The 21,843-nt window shown below is 37.8% G+C and overlaps 1 protein-coding gene across 2 annotated transcripts in view; it reads left to right on the top strand.

Moving 5' to 3' along the window:
- Positions 1–21,843, top strand: part of LOC149780184 (uncharacterized) — a 63,749-nt gene that overhangs the window by 32,342 nt on the left and 9,564 nt on the right. For both annotated transcript variants that reach the window (XM_089936344.1, XM_089936345.1), the window contains exon 2: positions 18,724–18,811. In XM_089936344.1, coding sequence (XP_089792470.1) covers positions 18,724–18,811 — 88 coding nt within the window. The remainder of the gene's footprint in view (positions 1–18,723; positions 18,812–21,843) is intronic.

The raw sequence follows: 21,843 nt of genomic DNA, 5'->3' as shown, positions 1-21,843 counted from the left end.
ATCATGAAGATTAATCGTGACAAATCCGTGCGGAGTCGCTTGAGCGTGACTAAAGAAATTTTTAAACTTATTTATGTCCATATCGCCGTTGCACCAGGTTTGATGGATATTTCTTAGCGTGTGAGTATCAACGCCATTGAAAACTGATAAAATATTACAATTATCTCTAATAACCTTTGGAATTTGCGTATATCGCTGCGTCACGTAAATCACATCGGTGTTCTTGTGTCGGCCGCGCGAGAATATCCTGGCCGGATTAGTTTGCTTATCCAGCATCACATCGTCGAAAACAACAAGATTATTAGTATCGCCATCTAAACTTTCTACTGATGGAGTTTCATTAATATCCGTTATAAATTCTATTGTGCCATCCTCAGTTTTATCGCTAAATTCCTTTAGTACTTTATAACATCGCTGATCATCAACGGATGGCGCAACCAAGTATAATTTGTCCCATTTTAACCATCTCATTATCAAATTTAGCAACAATTGCGTTTTTCCAGAACCAGATGGTCCAATAATTATCATTCTTATCGAATTTGGTAATGCCTCGGTGTGCTTTACTTGCTCGCGTTTCTTTGTGGCTGAAAAATCAATTACATTCATGTTATTAGGATATTATGGATTCATATTGTGTTAAGTGTCGCACTCGAACTGCTACGCTAAATCCAATCGAAGTCGTTACGCGCAACAACAGGAATGCAATCAAAGGTGAATGTGAAGTTTGTAAGACAATTAAGTTTAGATTTGTAAAAAAAAAAGTAGAACCGGAGGAGACATCGCAACCTCCTTAACAAATCTGCCTGGAGCTCCTTGGGCGAAATATCCCGGAGAGAAACATTTACCAGGATATAATTACTGCGGACCTGGTACAAGGCTAGATATAAGACTTAACGATAATAATCAACCAAATCCTGGCGAGGATCCAGTAAACGCTATCGATAACGCATGCTACTATCACGATCTTGCATATCGCAGCGGAGATTTACAACAAAGACATCTCGCTGATATTAAATTAATTCACGCAATAGATGCTATTCCTGATAAAAATTTCAAAGAGAAATTGGCAACTTGGTTGATAAAAGGAGCAATGAAAGGTAAATTAGTACTAGGTGCTGGTAATTTATAATGGAGCAAATATATTATTCTCCGCGAGGATTTTGGAAAGGAAAATCAGCAATAGCCAAACTTGCTAAGGCAGCAAAAGTAAAGCAATCTGTCGCTGAATCGTGGCTATCGAGGCAAGCAGTTTGGCAAATTTATCTTCCTCCGCCTAAGAAAATATCATATGCGAGTTTCTCTGTCAGTGTCCCTAATGAAGTCCATCAGGCTGATCTTATGTTTCTTCCTTACGATACCGTCGACGGAGTTATATACAAATATGTTCTGACGGTTGTTGATATCGCTAGCAGATACAAGGAAGCGGAACCGTTATCGAATAAAACAGCAACAGATATTGCTAAGGCGTTTAGCGAAATTTATTCACGATCTCCATTAACATGGCCAAAGCTTCTCCAGGTTGATCCAGGTCGAGAATTTCTTGGCGCGGTTACTTCACTGATGAAAAAGAATAATGTTAAAATCCGTCGCGGTATTGTAGGTGTTCATCACAATCAAGCTATCGTTGAGAGATTCAATAAAACTCTTGCAGAACGATTATTCGGATATCAGTACGCGAGAGAATTTATCCAAGATAAACGATCTCACGATTGGGTAACAAGATTACCTCACGTGATTAACGCACTAAATAACGAAGTAACACGAACAATATCAATGAAACCCGCAATTGCAATTACAAAGACAAAAATACCACTAAAGCGAGATTCTACTATTCCACCTGTGTTAGGTAGCGTCACGGTCAGATATTTATATAAGGAGGGAGAAGCTGAAGGTGGCAGAAAAAGAGCAACCGATCCAAACTGGAGTGTTACAACGCATAAAATATCGGCCGTAACAAGATCATCAGGAAGACCAGCAATTTATTTTCTAGATTCATTAGCACCACAACGAGGATTTACCAAAGAAGAACTACAAGTAATTCCAAGAGATACTCAATTACCGCCATCTTCGTTAATGTGAAATTTAATCCTACCTAACTGAGATAATTTTCTTACTCGAGAAACTGCTAGATAAACTAAATTTGACCAGGAAATTCTATCATCGACGATCCAAACTTGACCATCTACTGTTAATCCTTGTGACGAGTGAATCGTTGCTGCATATCCAAGTTTCCACGGTGATCTTTCTGCGTTTATTGCATCATTGACAAGATTAATATCAACGAAAATAATATCGTTCAAAACCATTATTTTTTCTTCTCCGCACGGCAAAGTAACATTAATATTTTGTTTTCTAGTATCAGCTGGCCTATAGCACAACGGAACCTGTAGCGTTGGAAATTTCTCACAATGAAGTTTGAATAATATTTTCTGAATAGCATCGCGAATAATTTTCCTACTAGCAACTATCAAATGATCAGGACGCCACAAATTTAGAAAAAGATCCATCGAAGTTTCGTCGATTATTTTTCTCATCACATCGCATTGAAACTTATTAGGTTGCAATCGAATCATTTTTTTAAACTCGGTCAGTAAAATATCATTAGATCTATAATCAGCGTCAATTTCTTCATAATAATCTACAAAATTTCTAAGCCACCTGTGAGGAGATTCACCATCAATAGGATCAGGTTGCCCATGATCGCCGCACATTATTACTGCAGTATTTTTTTCTTCCAACCAACTTAGGAATGATTTTAGTATAACTAAATTTACTGTGCAAATTTCATCAAATATTATAATCTTGTTGATATATTTGTTTCCCATTCGAGCCGGATCCCACAATCCACCGCTGTACTTGAAATAACTGTGATAAGTACAAGAATTAACGCCACGTTGTTTTATTTCTCGCGCTAATCTATGAGTTGGAGTCAACACGATCATATCAGAATTTGAAAATAAATTTATTGCTCTTGTTGTTTTACCACTACCGCCAGGACCATTTAGGTAAACGAATTTGTTTCGTGAAATTGGATCAAACGCAGATGATGCTGTTGATATTTCATCACATTTATCTTTATGAAACTTATCGCAATCTTCTACATCCGCGTCCTCACAATAATCTAGAATATCCTCGTTTTTTATTCTCCAAGTTCCCCAGGAACCATCGGTGATTAAATTTTCCAATCTACATTGAAATTTCTTATTGATATAAAATGAATCCGTTGCAACCCTTACCGCGATATCAGAAAATTTATTTATCATTGACAGCAAATTGATACTTACATAAGCGAGCATTGACGACCGCAAATGAGTATACTGTGCTGACTCTCCATCGAGATAAGTTATCACTGTTCCTAATTTTTCTCCATCAATAATAATATTTTCTCTGTTGCAAAATATTCCACGCGACACTGTATCAGCAATAATAAAATCCATCTCAGCATCATTGATAAATAACCTAGCGTGTCTGTGTTTATGATCAACTGATCCTCCTTGAGTAAATTTACCAATTATTTTTCTTCCAATATCTTTCGCGTTCTCACAATCTGTCGGCAACCACACCTCGGTCTGCTTTCTATACGATATAATTGCTTCACTTACCGTCAGCGATATCAACATCGACGAATCCAACATATATCTCAACAATACCGTAGGGACCCATCTTCGCTGAGATAAATGCCGACCAAACCAAATATAACAAATTTTATGCAAATTTTCAGCAAGTTCGAATGAAGTAACATAAGCGAATCCTGTCATTATAAAATCAGGTAACGGTCCGTTAATTGCCACTCTCGTCATCTCGTTAGTAGGATGACCGAATTTAGCAAAGTAATTTGCACAATCGCCATACCCAAGGAAACTTCCAGGATAGCATGCGCTCATATCAACGGAAATCATATCTTCGAAATAATATTTGGTATTCCATAATCCTCCATGGCCGTATTCGATACAGCTAAGTTGAATATCATTAAGAAATTCATTTCTTGTAGGTTTCCACGAATTTCTTTCTCTAGCAGCATGAGCGGCAACAGACGGAACAGTAAAGCAATTTGTCAGTAATCGATCTGGATTTGATGAATACTTCACCGCGATATTTCTCATTGATTCATGTAATATTTCATCTCGGTAAATATCTCCGCGTGGTAAGATAAATTGATCGTATCTTTCTTCGCTAGAAAATAACCAAATCGATATTGGATCGGACTTGGCTAATAGTTTGATAAACCTAAACATTGCATCGGAACTATCTTTGGATTCCACGGGATAAAACTTAACAACACGATCTCGCGGGAATATCATTACCGACTGACTCCACGCATGTGAATTATGATCAACAATTTCGATTGGTGTTCCTCGAGAATTATACGGCGATGAATATAATATTTCACCCGATAGTGTTTTAACCGTAATAGGAAATTTAAGTTTCTTACTTAACGCAGCAACATCATCGATTGATGCGCCATCAACAACTGTCTTTGCCCATAAATTAATTTTATCCAATCTCAATTGAGTTAGACCAGATCCGCGACGGGCATTCCTCATATGTTCGATAACTCGCTCAGCAACGCAATTTATTATCGGCGATTCCCTCATCGTAGGTAGGTTTTTCACATCAGGATTATTATTCAGCCGATAAATTCCATAAACAACAGCACTAGAAGGATACGCCCTAGCATAATAAGGACCATCAATCCCCAGCAGCAATCCTGGTTTCGAATTTTTATCAATAACGACATTTTTCTTACCGCCACGTACTGGATCTCGTTTATCGCGAATAATCCAAGTGTCATCGGGCATTTGTGCAATAAATTTTATTCCGAAAATAAATCTCTCTTCTTTGTGTGAGTTTTTTATATGTTCGATTATCTTTTTCGCTCGCTCTAGATTCATCGTAGCATTAACAAAATTAGTTTTCCAAGTTGACCAAACATGAATCGCTCCATCATCGAAAAATTCCTTCTTCGCACTATCAACTTCAGGAATGATATATTCTGCCTCATCAAGATCAAATATATCCATTATTATATTTTAGACAAATATCTAAATATAATGAAGCAATGCGCGTGGATAACAGTTGGATCAACAAAATCATGTAACAAATCCTGCAGAGGTGAATATTGTGGCGCTCATATATACGAAATTCGACGAGGTAACAAAGGACCACAGCGATGTTTAGTTTGTCAAGTTGGCATTCGAGGAAAGACAAGATTATGTTTCTCCTGTGGAGGGAAAAAATATCGTGAGTTACGGAGATATTATGAAAAAAGATCCTCCTCGGTAATAAAATGCGAAGAAGATTATATTAATCGTTTCAAAGCAAATTTCGATTTAAACAAAGAGAATATCATATATGGAAATGAAATCAATGATTCCCATGAGTGAATATAAATCGCATCCCATCATCGAAGGTTACGAAGCATCTGAGGATGGTAATGTCAGAAACATCAAAACAAAGAAACGTGTTGGTAGTATTTGTAATTCGGGATATCTCAAATTTACAGTCCATAAAAGAAATGAAAGAACAGAATGTTATTCGAATCATAGATTTATATTCGAATGCTACAAAGGACCAATAGAGAGAGGACTTGTTATCGACCACATTGACGGTAATAAACTTAACAATAAACTTTCCAATCTGCGCGCGGTAACCCAGAGTGAAAATTCAAGATTTGGTAATAACCGTGGATTTCCTAATTATTCGAGGACTGTTAAATCAGTGAATCAAGCAACAGGTGAGGAAATCGCGTTTACATCGATGTCTGCAGCAGCAAAATATTTCGTTATTGACTCGCATTCAGTAAAACGAGTGGCAGAAGGAAAATACAACGCAACATTTTCTTATGATGCTGATTCGTGGATCAAATTCTCCTATGTACCAATAATATTTGATTCGGAGAGTGACGAAGAATAATTGAATATCTCCGCAAAACAAAAAAAAAAGATTAATTTTGAAAATTTCCCTGGATTTTATTTATTTTTTTCGCCCATTTTTTCCTGGGAGATAGATTTAACAAATTCACTTGCGATTTAAAAATCAGAGATTCTCACGATTTCACCAAAAGATTGATACTTACAGTTTCTCCTCGTATATCAAGTAAATTTCCTTTCTGATCCGTTAATTTGAAATTTATTCTTGATAAAAATCGATTATGACATCGCAGGTAAAACGGATTCATTGGCTCCTTGATTATCAAATAACCGGGAGATGCGCTAGGTGAAAATGAATACAATATAAAACCCTGATTCGCTTGATTCGACACTGACGAATCAACATTGTAACTACCCTCGACAACATCCGCGTGAAGATAAATCGCGATAACTTCCGTTATATTAACGATACCCGGCGATATGTGCCGTCCACCTTTGTCAGGATCGTTATTGTGTTTAAGAATCAATTCTGAATGTACTTTTTTGGTCCATGCGGCATGTAATTTCGGAAATAAATCATCAATGGTATCAGTGACGGATTTTCTCATCGCATCAAAATCAGAATTGGGAAATTTAAATTTTGGTAGTGTTTCCTCGGTTAATTCAAATACTCTCATGAATTTTTGTTTCTCACCCGAGTTCTTGATCAACTCGAATTTGCTAATAGGAAGAACATAGTCGGCAATTGATATATCGTCGACTATCGCCCGAATAAACATATCATGATAATATTCAATATCATTCGCAAGTTGATTTAAAATTTTCACGTGCTTTATAATTTCGCTACATGAACTAGATTTATTTAGGATGCATTCATGAAATGATCCTCGCAATAAATTTAATTGTAATTCGTGTTCTTGAATAAACTCGTCTAGTGTTCTTCTTACCAAGATACCGTCTATGGGGGCTATTATCCTGTTAATGTGGGTAGCGTCGAAGATTTTCACATCTGGGGGGATTTTAGGAAGAGGCAACCACGAGAGAATTCTTTCGTTAATAAAAGTGAAAGCGAACATTACTAGGTTAAATTTGTGGTTATTCATGAGATTGATGGCGCTGTTGATCAAAGGTTTGTGTTTGATATCTCCATACCATCCTTCGTCGGTTGTAAAATCTTCCTTTTTTGGTTCCGGTAGTTCTGGAAGGGTTTCATCATACCAACCTGGAATAATAACATCCGATTTCTTTGGTTCTGCTAGAGGTGCAACCTCGGGCCAACCTAATATATTTCTAATCGATGATTGGTAAATATCTACCACGTACGGTGATTTCACTTCTATCATTGACGATAGTGTTGGATCATGTGAAGATATCTTTATTCCCGGAGTAGCATCGCCGGTTAAATTTGATATTCTAGTGGTAAACTCATTATTCAGTTGATCAATTTCATAACTGCCCGTTGGTATACCAACAACGATCCAATCGGGTGTTCCATCGGGTTTATTTTTATTTGCAAAAACAAGTGAATTATTTGGCATCAAATTACCAAATGATTTCGATCTAACATTGGGCCAGCTATTGTAGACACGCAACTGTGTTAATGCAATTTCGTTGACGTTAATTGGTGTTGAGAAATTAATGCTAAACTCTGGTTTCGTTGAACTTAGCGATATTAACGTTGTTGTTGGTGGTGTCGTGTTTGTCACGATCTGGGCTAACTCGGACATTATTAATATTCATTTGTTCAATCTCCGAGTAAATACTAATCATTGAAGAAAATTCTAGATCGGATATAATACCATCGTTGAGACTCTCAGAAAGTAACAATGATAACTTCGAGTACGCGTCACTAACTTTAGTTAGTTTACTTTTGTACGAAGATAACTTTTCATTTGCGCACGATGATATCTTTTTCGCGATGATATTAAGAACACCCGCGATTGCTGTTGTTGACGAGATTATTATTGTTGCTACGATTGGCGCTATCATTGTTACCGCGGATAGAATTATTCCTGCACCAGCGACCACAGCTGATACTGCGTACACTGCAACATCAATGATAACTAATTTGCGCTGGTATTTATTTATTTTTGTTTGATAATCGTCAAGTTGTTTTCGCAACGAATCCTGCCATAGGCGAGCTTGATTGTAACGGTAATCCGATGCTGTCATTTATTAGTATCTTACGATAACAATTGCAGATAATATGGCGTATGTTCGGATAAATATTCGAACATTATAGAATAATGCACAATTCCCATGCTGGTTCTTGGCGTGAATATTGATCTGTCTGGCGGTTCTAGCGTGAATGTTGTTTTGCTATATTCACTTAACGAAATAATAATAAAAAATCCAGGGCAGAATTCATAAATTTTATTATTCTGATTCGGTTGTACCTTAAATTTTATATCGGAGATAATATTTGCTCGATATACGCCAGCAATTGGCGCGGTAAATTCAAAAGAATCATTATCGGGTGTCCAGATAGAATCATTTATGATTAACACAAATGTTGGATCGAATTGTGTAATTCTATCTATCAATTTATTTGGTATATAGAATTTCTTCAATATTGGGATATCCAACGATGATATTTTTGTGTTGATATTGTTAATTTTTGTGGTTATTTCGATAATTTCCCTACCTAATTGCTTTACGTCAGTGGCGTGACCAGTTTTATCGTCGGATTGGTCAATCTTTGCTATTGTAGCGAGAAGTTTCGTGTTTAAATCTTGAATTTTTTCGTCGTACGTTGATGTATCTAACTTTTGACGAGCCAATTCACGTACCACGTTAATTTCATCGTTGATGGATTTTATTTGTACTTGCATCGCGTTAATCCCCCTGGTAAATTCAGGAACAACAACATTACCGAGTTTAATAATTTCCTCGTTGATTTTTTTGTTGAGATCGTCGATCGATGGTTTCTGGCTCATCAAGATATTTACTTCGTTAATTTCGGCAAGAATACCAGTAATTTCCTCGTTGATTTTTTTTATTTTCTCGCTGAGATCGTCATCGGCTTTCTTATTTGCTAGTTCGTTTGCGGCGGAGGAAGTATCAGTTGATGTTTTTATATTCTCGTCAAATTTTTTGCTAAATTTATCTAAAGCATCGTCAAGTTTTTTAAGGTCGTTATTTAGCCTATTAAGTCTTTTTGTCATTCTATCTTGAAGTTCGTCGTGTAATGCTTTATCGGCCTTCAGGGATAATTTTGCTATAATATCGGCGATATCAGCAATAGATTTTAATACCATCTCCGATTGGCGAGTAAATTGACTAATGTGATCGCGGTATTCGTCTCGCTTGATTATATCAGTTATTTTAACGTTACTAGTTTGTAATCGCCCTTCGGTATTTTGAAAAACAGCAACTTCGCCAGGATCAACTTCTGACAGCGATAAAAGATTGTTAATATCGCTCTTGGTTGCAAACTTTGATGTATCGATGTCGACTGCATCTTTTTTTTCTTTCCTAAAGAGAGACCTACCGTAAATGTCAACCATGATATTTATCTACGGTATATTCAAATAAAATTTTGCGAAAAGGACGAGATGATTTTGAAATTGCATCAAGGACGTTAATTGTCTCCCGGCCGCATATTGGTGGATCTGCTAATGTTTGTGTTGGAAGTGTTGAATACCAAACCGGAAGTTTTAGTTTTGACACATATTTGATAAATTCATTTGGCGGTGCTAATCCGTATGAGTCGAAGTAAATAACTTCGCGAGGATTAATCGCGTAAGCAACCCAGTGAGTGCCAGGACCGGAATTTTTATCGAGATTTATTATTCCTGTCTCAGTGGGATTTGGTTTATCTGGTAGTTGATCTCGCATAAATACGCCTCTGAAAAATTTTATTTTCTTTTTTTTTGCTTCACTTATTAAATCTAAATTTGAGGCTGGTAGGCTCGACTTAGACCGGATCCGTACGGGGGTCGTCTTAGATAAAGGCCGGATCCTTGTTGCGGCTGCATCAATTTTGCTAGAAGAGAGAAGGGGGAGATAAATCCTCCCTTTTTTTTACGATATCCTCTTCCAACAACTTTTCCTGCTATTGCGGAACCTATCCCACCAAGTGCACCTAATCCTACTGCCTTTGCGCCTGCTATTAACGCGGGTATAAGCGCAGCCAATGGAAAAATACCACCTACTTTGATCATATCTCTGATTGCTCCTATCGAGAGATTCAGGCGAATACCAGTATTTGCTGATCTGGCTCTGGTGAAATGTCCGTGTTGATTTTTAGTTAACGATAGTTTGTTAGGTCCACCGTGAAGTTGATTACTTTTTAAGGTTAAACTTAAACCTCGTCGCGCTGTTGTTGCTGCATGAAGTTTTTTCACCTGACCGGGGGTCAGAGTTACGCTGACGTGATCGTATGGCATATTAATAATCACTTAATCTAAATTTAGAATTTATTACATGTTCTCTACGGGTGCATCGATGACTCTCATTCTACCACTGATGCCTTCTAGAATCATCGTTCTATCACTGAGAATAACTGCAATTGCTCTTGCATTTCCTCCTCCTGTGTTAATTCTGGCTTTGAAATGAATATCAACGACAGACTGCTTTACCAAATCGAGATGTTCCAGGGAAAAGTAATAGATGGGATAGAGAGTATTAAAATCTAACTGTGATATTTGCAATCCGGTATCAATATTTTGATCACGACCCATAAAACTTAGCAAGCGATGATACGCGCGTGCCGTAGTATATTGGGGAAAATCGATGGCTATTTCCTCGGATGGCTCCTGCTGACCGTTTATTCTCAGTGAAACGTTTGTTGCCTCGAATTGATCAAATACCATGTGACTATGCAGTTGATCATTTCTATTCATGTTTTGTAGAGCAACAAAGATGTGTCTAGGTGCCGAAGAGCCCTGCTGTGAAGCAATTCGCCAGGTAAATATTCCGTTAATATTAACATTATCAGTGGAGTCGGTCATCGTTGTCAGCCAAGACATGATGGATTTTCCTCCTTGATTCATAAATGATAATAATTTTTCTTCTACGATCATTGATGGAACTATTGCTGGCATCCACAAGGTAATTCTTTCAAGGACAATTTTACCAATATCAGCGGCTGCACCAGCTTCTCGCCAGATGGCCCTATCATCATTTGCATCTCGAACAAAAGATATCGTATGCTTCGCTCCGTAAATAACTTTTCTGAAATGCCTGCAAAATCCAAAAATGTGAGATAATGGAATTGCACAGGAAAATCTTCGTTCACCCCCAATTAACATTTTTTTTCGTGTGGCAAATCCAAGATTGTATTCGTCATTAGTGTTAATTATCACAGCTTCGACGTCAGCAATATTGGCAGCGGCAGTGTGCTCATGCGGTCGTCTAATGACAAATGAATTATGATCAGCATGATCAGAGTTATCCTTGGCGAACATCATACTAGGGCCGGCTGATCTGGTAAAATCATCAGAGTATCTTGCTAGTCCTATGATCGTCGTTGCTATATCAACATTGTTCGTAATTGCTTCAATCTCTCTTCCATCGATCATGTAAGTGGCGCTCTTGAATAATGCCATAATGCCGTTATTGACCAATCCAACTTTAAAATTTGCTCCAAAGTTGGTATTGTCGGTTTTTACAATTCTCCCAACAAATTCAATATAAGCCTCAGATGGAAGAAAATATCTTGTTGTATCGTGAACTTGCATTTCCCTGCGACCAGGAGCATTTGGCTCAACTACATCGTACGAGAAATACTGAAAATCTCGCACTGATGTGTCCCTGCCTACGGGTTCATCCATGTCAAATACTTCATTTGACACTTGTGCGAACATTTATTATTAATAATATCGTCTAAAACGAAGACCACTACCGGAAACAAAACTTGTATTTGCTAGATTTGTCTTAGCAACTTCATTTGCGAGATTTGTATTAGCAACTTCCTGCGCTAGATTTGTTTTAGCAACTTCCTGCGCCAGATTTGTTATAGCAGCTTCCTGTGCTAGATCATTTATTTTTTTATTTGCCGCATCATTTATGACCTTACTAACTTCAGGTGGCATTTCTCTGGTAATGGGTAATTTAACAGGTTGCTTTTTACGTACTAAACTTAATATTTTATTTTTGATAGCGTTGAAGCCTTTACTGGCCAAATTACCGATACCAGAAACAGCAGTCTCACCTATCTTTCCTATCGCTTTCAATCCTAGTTGTTTTACCATTGGTCCAATTTTAGGTATTACTCGCGTGACAAGACTTCCAACGATATCGCCGAATCCATTACCGTGAATATATTTGTATACTGGCAATCGAGAGTTTACTATGCGGACCTGATTAGGTCTGCGTTGATGTTTGTGAATAATCATATTATTTCAATTGTGTTGATTTAATCGATGAGTTCATCGACAAACTCCTTGTAAATGTGAGAATCGATGATACCACCACGGAATAATCGCTGACAAATATCTGATGCTTCGTTGACTATCTCACGGGAATTATTTCCTGCTCGCTTTCCTCCGATTAATACTTCAAGACGAGATACATCGTTGACAACACTATCGGGACAAACTGAATATCCACTTCCTGTGTGTGATTCTGGAGATTCCAATGGCGTTACGTAGAATAAATCGTCTGACGGCGTTGAAGATTTCTTCTTCTCCTCTGATGATGACCCCGGCGATGTTCCCGACGACGTCCGTGGTGAATATATTTCTGGTGGAGATGGGGGAGTCCCAGCCGGGTGTCTTTCTAGTTTTTTACCCTCAGGATCGTATAATAAATATTTCTCAGTGGGACCCCTGTAGTTTGAAGCTGTTGGTTCCGGAGGTGGGTCTTTCCACCAGGGGCGTTCTGTGTGAGGATAAAACTTTTCACGTATTTCAGGAAATTCAATAGAGTGGCGAATATCAAAGGAGGATGAATCAGAACTTTCATCTTTAGGTGACGAACTTTTACTTTTAGGTGACGAACTTTTACTTTTGGGTAGAGAACCCTCAAATTTGGGTGTTGAAATTTTTACATCTTTTCTTACTTGATAATTAACAATATCCGATAAAAATTTTAAAAAATCATCATCTTTAAAATTTATTGGTTTTCCTAAACTACCAAAATAAACTATCGCATGCCAAACAACATCGTTGACTTTATCAGCATTAATATCTTTTTTCAAATAAATTTTTTTAGTTTTCAAATCAGTTTTTGAAGCAATTACAACTCTCGCAACATCATCTTCACGAATTGCATGTATGTTATCTTCATCCAAATAATTATCAGCAGGTAAACTAGGATCAGGAATAAACGAACCAGATTCATCGTATATGTATTTAGGTACAATTATCGGTTCATCACTCTGATCTTTTTTCTTTTTCGATTTTCTCTCTTTTTTCTGTGGTAGAGTTTTCTCTTTTGGTCTAGCTCCTAATTCCTCTGGTTGAAATATTGGCTCCTGTGGTTGAATATCTTCCTGTGGTGCTGCTTTTCTTCCTCGTTTTTTAGGTGTTGGTCTAACTTCTAATTCCTCTGGTTGAAATATTGACTCCTGTTGTTGAATATCTTCCTGTGGTGTTTCTTTTCTCCCTCGTTTTTTAGTTTTTTCCTTCTTCTCCTGTTGTTTTCTTTCTTTTTCCTCTTGTTTTCTTTCGTCCGCTACTTGCTTATTAAATCTTTGTGTATCTCTTGCCGCTTCTAAAAATCTTCTGTAACGTGGATCCGTTACTACACTCACATGTGTTTTTCCCGTATAAACTTTATATACCATGCTGTACCAATTATCACGAGTCCCATATCTTTTTTTTCCTATTGGAGTCAAATATTCATTTCGATCGCTAAAATAATTTTCCGCAAAATCACCAATTTGTTCTATAGTATACAATGCCGAGAGAGGTCGCGATATCATATTCCATCCCTCCTCGGTAAAATTTTCTCTTAAATTCTCAATATTAAACTTTCCTTTTATCATTAAAGGTTTTCCTCCAGGTTTTTTTCCTCCAGGTTGTCCTCCATCATCAATTGCAAGTTGTTGCGCCGCTGCTGCTATTGCTAATCGCTCGGGTAATGTTCGTGATTGCTCCTCAATACCTTTCAACATAGGAAAAATTCCGCGTTTCCTGGTATCTGGATCTTTTTCGTCGCCATATACAACCTGCTCAATTGTTCCGGTCACTGGCTTCAACCATTTTGCCGAAGTTTCTGAAATTCCATGCTGCATATCTTCGTAACCACGAACATTTCTCTTAAATAATTGTTTTGTCGGAATAAACTTCTTTAATGTCGCTAATTGCTCTCGTGCTAATCTGGCCGAATGAGGTTCTCCAACTGTGCTAACTTTTCGACTCATCTTATTTTCAACAATATTGTTTTATTGTGAAATAAAATTAAAATCCGCAGTCGGAATTTGCAATGCCAAATAAATTTTACAATACCCCCCCCCAAAAAAGCTGCCATTTTTTTTGTGTCCGAAAATGCAAATTTGGGGGGAATTTTTCAGATTATTTCGCGTAGGAGGCTTTATTTTTGAATTCTGAGGCTTCTACGGAAATTATTTGTCTAGAAGGGTTAATTTCGTCTGTGCCACCTGGTCTGTAGAACTTCCCTGCTGCTTTGGGTATTATCTTTGACAGAAAACTGACTTTTATTCCACACCTAAAAAACTTGAAAGCCAAATGCTTAAAAGCACTTGACCTACTTAAAGTAGTAGCGCACACCGACTGGGGTGCTGATAGAAAAGTCATCCTGAATTTATATAGAACGTTTATTCGCTCCAAACTAGACTATGGTTGCGTTGTGTATGGTTCTGCCAGAAAATCGTATCTTAAAATGCTTGATCCAATTCATCATCAGGGAATAAGACTGGTTCTGGGAGCATTTAAAACATCCCCGTGTGAAAGCCTTCTAGCTGAGGCGAATGAACCACCGTTATCGCATCGTAGAGAAATGCTTTCCGCACAGTATGCTCTCAAATTAAAATCAAACCCTCTGAATCCTGCTTTTTCGGCTGTTTTTCAACCGAAATACAAAACTTTATACGAAAATAAACCAAACGCCATACCTTCCTTTGGCATTAGAATATCATCCAGCCTTGACACTACAAATATAGATCTTTCAAAAATTCAGAAAACATCCATCTCCGAAACACCACCCTGGCTAATTAAACAACCAAAAGTACGTTTTACGCTACACGATGGAAAAAAATCCGAAACAAACCCTTCTATCTTCCACAACTCTTACCATGAACTCCTCACCGAATTTAAAAACTACACCAGAATTTACACTGATGGATCAAAGGATGAGGAAAAGGCTGCTGCAGCCTTTGTTTGTGGAAATCACACAACGCAAGTTCGCTTACCAAATGGAGCATCAATTTTTACAGCCGAAATCAGAGCAATAGACCTTGCTCTGCAACATATAGAAAAGAACCGTATTTTAAACAGTATCATCTTCTCCGACTCGCTATCAGTACTCCAGTCACTACACAATAGAAAACTGGAGAACCCATTATTGAAAAACATACTCGTAAAAAATACCGAGCTGAGTGTCTCCCACAATATAATATACTGTTGGTTACCTAGCCACATTGGTATTAAAGGTAACGAAAAAGCAGATCGCGCTGCTAAAATGTCCCTTTCTCAAGAACCATCTGATTTTAAAATACCATATACTGATTTTAAACCTTGTATCAGAAAGTTCTTACGTCAGAAGTGGCAGGCATCATGGAATGATGCTGTAAATAACAAACTTCACGCAATCAAACCAACTCTAGGAGAATGGACTCCTTCCTACAGAACCATTCGTAGGGAGGAGGTAGTCATTGCAAGAATCCGAATTGGTCATACTTATATCACCCACACCCACATACTAAAAGGTGAAGACCCACCAGAGTGCATTTCTTGCAATGAACCATTCACTGTGAAGCACTTTATGATAGAGTGCTTTGACCTACAACCTACGCGCGATCGTTATTACATTGTGCATGACATGAAAGAACTTTTTGATACTATAAACATCACTCGTATTATAGAGTTCTTGAAAGCTGTAAATATTTACTCTAAACTCTGACTTTTATGCTATCACCTTGTGCAGTTTTATGCAATATATGTACCGTCCCATTTTAATACCTATTCATCTTTTTTACATCTCCCGTTGATCGGGAAGCTTTATTTTGCACCGTTACCATCTTACTGTTTTTAATTTCAACCATTTGTTCTTTTATATCGCTGGTCGATATAGGACCTTTTATAAGTTTTAAAAGATTGTACAAATAACACTTTGTTTGGCGCTAAATAGCCTAAAAGTGCTGATGCGCCGTTAAATAAACAATCAATCAATCAATCAATCAATCAAGAATTTACACATAATGGAAATCACATGATAAAGGTTCGCTTACCAAATGGTGCATCGATTTTTTACACCCGAAATCAGAGGAATATACCTTGCTATGAAATACATTGAAAACAATCGTATTTTAAACTACATTACCTTCTCCGATTCACTATCCGTACTTCAGTCGCTACATGATAGAAAATTGGAAAACCCATTACTGATCAATAGTGATATCGAACATTCCGAACTGAGTACCTCCTACAACATAGTTTATTGTTAGTTACTCAGCCATATTGGTATTAAAAGTAATACAAAAGCATTTCACGCTGCCTAAAAGTCTCTATCTCAACAACCATCTGATTTTAAAATACAATACACTGATTTTAAACTTAGTGTCAAAAAGTCTTTTGCGCCTTAGTTGGCAGGCATGATGCAGTCCAGCAGTGAATAAAAAAACCTCAACGATATCAAGCAATTGGCCTACTTCTCATACATTCATCCGTAGGAAAGAGGCAGTTATAACAAGGATTAGAATAGGACATATTTTTGTAATCTACTCCTAGATATTAAAAGGCGAAGACCGAGCTTACTGCGTTTCTTGCATCAAACCCTTCGCTATGAAATGCTTTATGATAGATTGTTTCGGTCTCCAGTCTACACGCGTAAATATCCTTTTGCACAACCACGCTTGGGACTCCTTTGGTTTCTTGATGTTTTCGCTGGATCCGGAACTTCATTTCAGCTCTGGAGCTGCATAACACAACAACAATGAAGTACATGTTAGCTCGTAGTCCCACATTTGCTTGAGTTGGGTTGCTGAAGCACTCATTCTTGAACTTAACAACAACCTTTTCATAGCGTTGTTAAACAACATTTTTTTTTTTTTGGATTATGATTGTTTTCAAATTCGTTCGCGAGTGTGCTTGATCCGATATCCACATAAATGTCATCTTTGTTGACATGCATAAGAAGTAAATTGGTATCGGTATAAAGGATCTTTACACGATCCTGATAATCTAGTCATATTAGAACGGATACATGAATAAATTTGACAAGTCAGACACAGACAACCAACATATATTGGTTTTGTGGGCTTTGTTTTAGACATTTACTATGTTCATCAACAATCTCACCATCAAAGCATAGATCTCACCGGAGATAAATGCTGGACTAGGGATGAGCCTTGGATGCTCATCCTGTTCTCTATCCCTAAGCAGGTGAACTCAGATGTGTTTGCTCACGTTCTCCATTGTTTTCAGACAACATCGTTGTTTAAGAGCTTGAAATGGTCTTTCTCAAACTCATTCCTGGTCTTTTTCATAATTCTTATAATTAACTACTCTTCAAATATGACAATTAAGATTTCGTTAGTGGCGAAACCACTACACAATTACGGCTGCCAGATGTTGCGTCCATATGTTAAGCAAAACTAAAGACAACAGACCTTGCTCTGAAGTATATTAAACCAATATATTTTAAACCCTATCATCTTCAATTACTAGTGTCATTTAAGTCACTCCTCAATCGAAGTTGTAGAACCCATTACTAACAATACTCTTATTAAACATACTGACCTATGTGCTTCTCACAATATCATATACTATTGGTTGCAATGTCAGTTAGGTATCAAAGGTAATGAAAGAGCAGAACGCGCTGGCAAACTAGCCCTATCTATGCAACTGCCGCACGTGAAAATACCATAAATAGATCTGAAACCTAGAATCAAAACTTTCTTATTTGATAAGTTTCAGGCATATTGGAATAATGCTGTCACCAAAAAACTGTTTGTTGTGAAACCCTCTTTGGTAAATGCAGTCATTCTCCTACAGAATCATTTGTTTTGGTCGTATTGCTGGGGGCCCCAGTGGCCAAGCGGTCTAAAGCGCTATCCGTTACGGATCACTGCCATCTCACCTCTGTCTGCATGGGTTCGAGTCTCGGATTCGGACAATGTGGGTATGTGAGAAAGGTTGCCAGTAGCTTCGTGTGGGTCGGTGGTTCTCTCCCGGGTTTTCCCGGTTTCTTCCTCCACCATTAATACTGGCCGCCATGTATAGCCTATCGTGTGCTGAAAATGGCGTTAAACCCTACAACAACAAAAACAACTTATTTTTGCTGGTCGTAATGAATCTTTTATCAGCGGTAAATAATCTGACCTATAACCTTTTATGTGGCTCTAAATAGCATTACTGTGCTGATGCTCTGTAAATCCACAATCAATCAATCCATATGCATCAGTTCACCATTAGTTTCCCCAGGTATAATTCGACACACATGTGGAAGTTATGAAAACTATGAGGTTTACAAATACTGATTTTAGTCATATATGCTTAATGCACGTTTAAGCGTATGAGTGACTCTGCAATGATATGTGTGGTTTTTTAGGAATGATTCTCCTTTTGATCATAATTAAATTAGATACAGTATAACAAGTACATTGCTCAGAAGAAATTTTAATAATTGCTAAAACAAACACAACAACATTTTGAAATCTATAAAATACTTTATGATACTTATCACCACATTATTATTACATGTTATAACATTTCTTTCTCTGTTTCAGGACTTTTCCTCCTAAACCCAGTTGTAAGCTGGAGAATACCAATTAGGAAAATAGTAGAGGCAGGAGTAGAGGCAGGAGAAATTGGATAGTAAGTATGCATATAAGACCCCATATTATTCCGCTTTTGGATAAAGTGATTTTGTAGCTCTAGCTGCTCATATAACTGAGGTAAGGTTTTGCAATTATATCAGAGAGCAAATTTCATCATTCAGCATTGCTCAGACGTGTCAATAGTAATCCGATACTACTGATGCTTAGTTTGAGATATGGTGTAGAACAGACATTTAATTGACAAGGCTTAAACCTAGACTGGTGGTCAGCATATTGCGTACTAAATTTGCAGGTTTCCGGTTATATTTTACAACATCACCCAGGGGCCCCGAGTGGCCAAGTGGTCTAAAGCGCTCTCCGTTACGGATCACTGTCATCTCACCTGTCTGCGTGGGTTCGAGTCTCGGATTCGGCCAATGTGGGTATGTGAGAAAGCTTGCCAGTAGCTTCTCGTGGGTCGGTGGTTCTTCCCAGGGTTTTTCTCCGGGTTCTTCCTCCACCATTGATACTGGCCGCCATGTATAGCCTATCATGTACTGAAAAATGGCATTAAACCATACAACAACAACAACAACAACGACATAGACTTATAACAAATATCAAAAATGCTCTATGGTAAAAAATGGTTATTGAGAAGGCGTGGTTATTTGAGTCAATTAAGTGATTGATAAAAGTAACCTCACCAGATGCATGCATGTCTGCTAGTTTACCCTTTGAATAAACCTATACTTCAGTAGACAAATTACCTTTTCTAAACGATTTACCTGGATAGCTTGCATTTGGGATAAACTGTGCATACATCATGTGCATGTGCCACTTTGTACTTTAACTTGAAAATACATGCCGTCGTACATTCTCAAATTTGCAGTTAGTGACGTTATTTAAATTGACAGGTGGGTAATGTCCTGCTTCCATTCGGCCAATGTGGGTATGTGTGAAAGCTTGCCAGTAGCTTCTCGTGGGTCGGTGTTTTTTTCGGGGTTTTCCCGGCTTCTTCCTGCACCATTAATACTAGTCACCATGTATAGCCTATCGTGTGCTGAAAAATAGCGTTAAACGTTGCAACAACAACATCAGCCTCTAAATATAACTCAACTTCCGCTTGTACTGGTGCATTTTAATGACTGTTTTCAGATGTTTTATTGATTAAAAAGCATATATTCGTCAGTGTATAGGGGCAATTAAGAAATGTTGAAAGTCCGACGGGCTAGTGCTGCTTTCATATGACGGTCAGCGGCTAAATAAAATCGGTCCCATGCCTCGAACCAGCGTAATTTTCAGGCCCTGCTTATCTTTAACACACCAACACTACCCAAGGAAGTAAACGTTGCAGTTTTGCACATCACGGTTGATATATCCCAAACGTACTACAATATTTTATATGTCAGTATTATAGTTAACATGAAGACAGATGCTCCAAACGCCACGTGTGTGCTTTGCCGATGTGGTAACTTTTTGAATCTGGAACGCGACTATTAAGTCAATCATACTGTATATACTGTGCAAAAGAACGTCACGTCGATTCGAAGGAGTGCAAAATCTGGAAACAGAAGCAGGCGATTCAAAGGGAGAGATACACTCAACTATCCCCTACCCAGAAACAACGAAATATGACAAAATCTAGAACCTCCTTGCATGACCCATACGTATCAACTAGAGTAAAGACTTGTCGATATATCAGTAAGGATGCACAGACCCAAACAAGTCTACTTGCCGCAGTAACACCTTCACATATTCCTCATTATAAACCTTAAAGAAGCACAACTTACGTACCAAGAATATTCAAAAATGCCCAATAGAAAAATCACAGAATAACAAAAATAAAACGAACAATAATCGGCAGCACAAGTTTTCTGATAACCCCTAAAAGCTGCATGATTTATTCGGCGCCTTCGATCCAGAACAAATTGATTGTTAGCATCTGACCTAGTAACAAACCTACAACCCCGACTTCCTCCTGATTATTAATTATATAGAATAAGTTCCGTCTAGAAAGTGTAACCTAATTACTAGAACTTCTCTAATTATGTTTCCTAATGAAGTACACCATCTTACAATGAAAGTGTCGAGAACTTGAAATCACCTACAATGATCTTCCTACGCTTTTAAAACAACATGATTTTTTAGTGTTCTGTCTGCAGGAAATATTTTTAAAAATACAGACGTCACACTTAAAAACATCTCCGTTTAAAATACTCTTAAAATGTACCTTTCCTCTTCCTATCCGGTGTTGTCGAATAGACCCGATGCGCCCTCACTACGTGTCGTAAGAGGCGACTGAATGGAGGCAACTTGTTGGATGTGGGTTGTGACCAGTGTCGAGGGTGTAAAGGATCCCGGAAGTTAAGTGAAGGCTTTCCAACGCAACACACTAGTTTGGCTTATTTTTCTTAGACATGTGGACGGGATGGGACCAGCCTCAATAAATCGGCTGGTCAAGTCGATCACCCTGAGGTCCTCTTAATTTGCTGCTCTTACTTTTTCTTTCCGTGTATCTCTCTTGATACCACCTTTGCCCTTACAGTCAATTTCTTTGTTTTACATTTTGTTCTCCACTCTATAGACTCTGCAGAAGGAGATGACTTAACGGTTCGATCGGGAGGAGTCATTGCCCACTGTGTATATCAACTTTGTATCAATGGTACTTAGAAAGTATCTCCATGTTGGATTTAGTGTTTGGTCGGTCACCACGCATCGTGGTCAGCCAATCCAAAGATGACAGAAGATCTCCTACCTTGCTATCGCGATTTATAGGCAAAATACTTGGATTAGAAACAGCGCAAAAGCCTGAAATCAGTAGTTTACTTGTACAATATGAGCGAAAAGCACATACCAAAAATATACCCCAAAATAAGTTTTTCCGCAATATGTTATAACGTCGTTCGCTCACACATCACCAAATTCGTCCAAGACCGTGATTCACTTTCGTGATTTGGCTTGAGTCAGCAATACAAAGGTATGAAAAATATAGACGTCACTGACATCCGCAGAATTCGCATCAAATGTGACGAAACTTTGCAGAATATCAATACCAGTATAGCCACCTTCAACACACCAACAAGTTAAAAT

Source organism: Sinohyriopsis cumingii, chromosome 16 (assembly GCF_028554795.1).
Source record: "Sinohyriopsis cumingii isolate HCF-2022 chromosome 16, ASM2855479v2, whole genome shotgun sequence".
Classification (NCBI taxonomy): Eukaryota; Metazoa; Mollusca; class Bivalvia; order Unionida; family Unionidae; genus Sinohyriopsis; species Sinohyriopsis cumingii.
The sequence above is the reverse complement of the archived record's forward strand: the minus strand, read 5'-3'. Positions and strand labels throughout refer to the sequence as shown.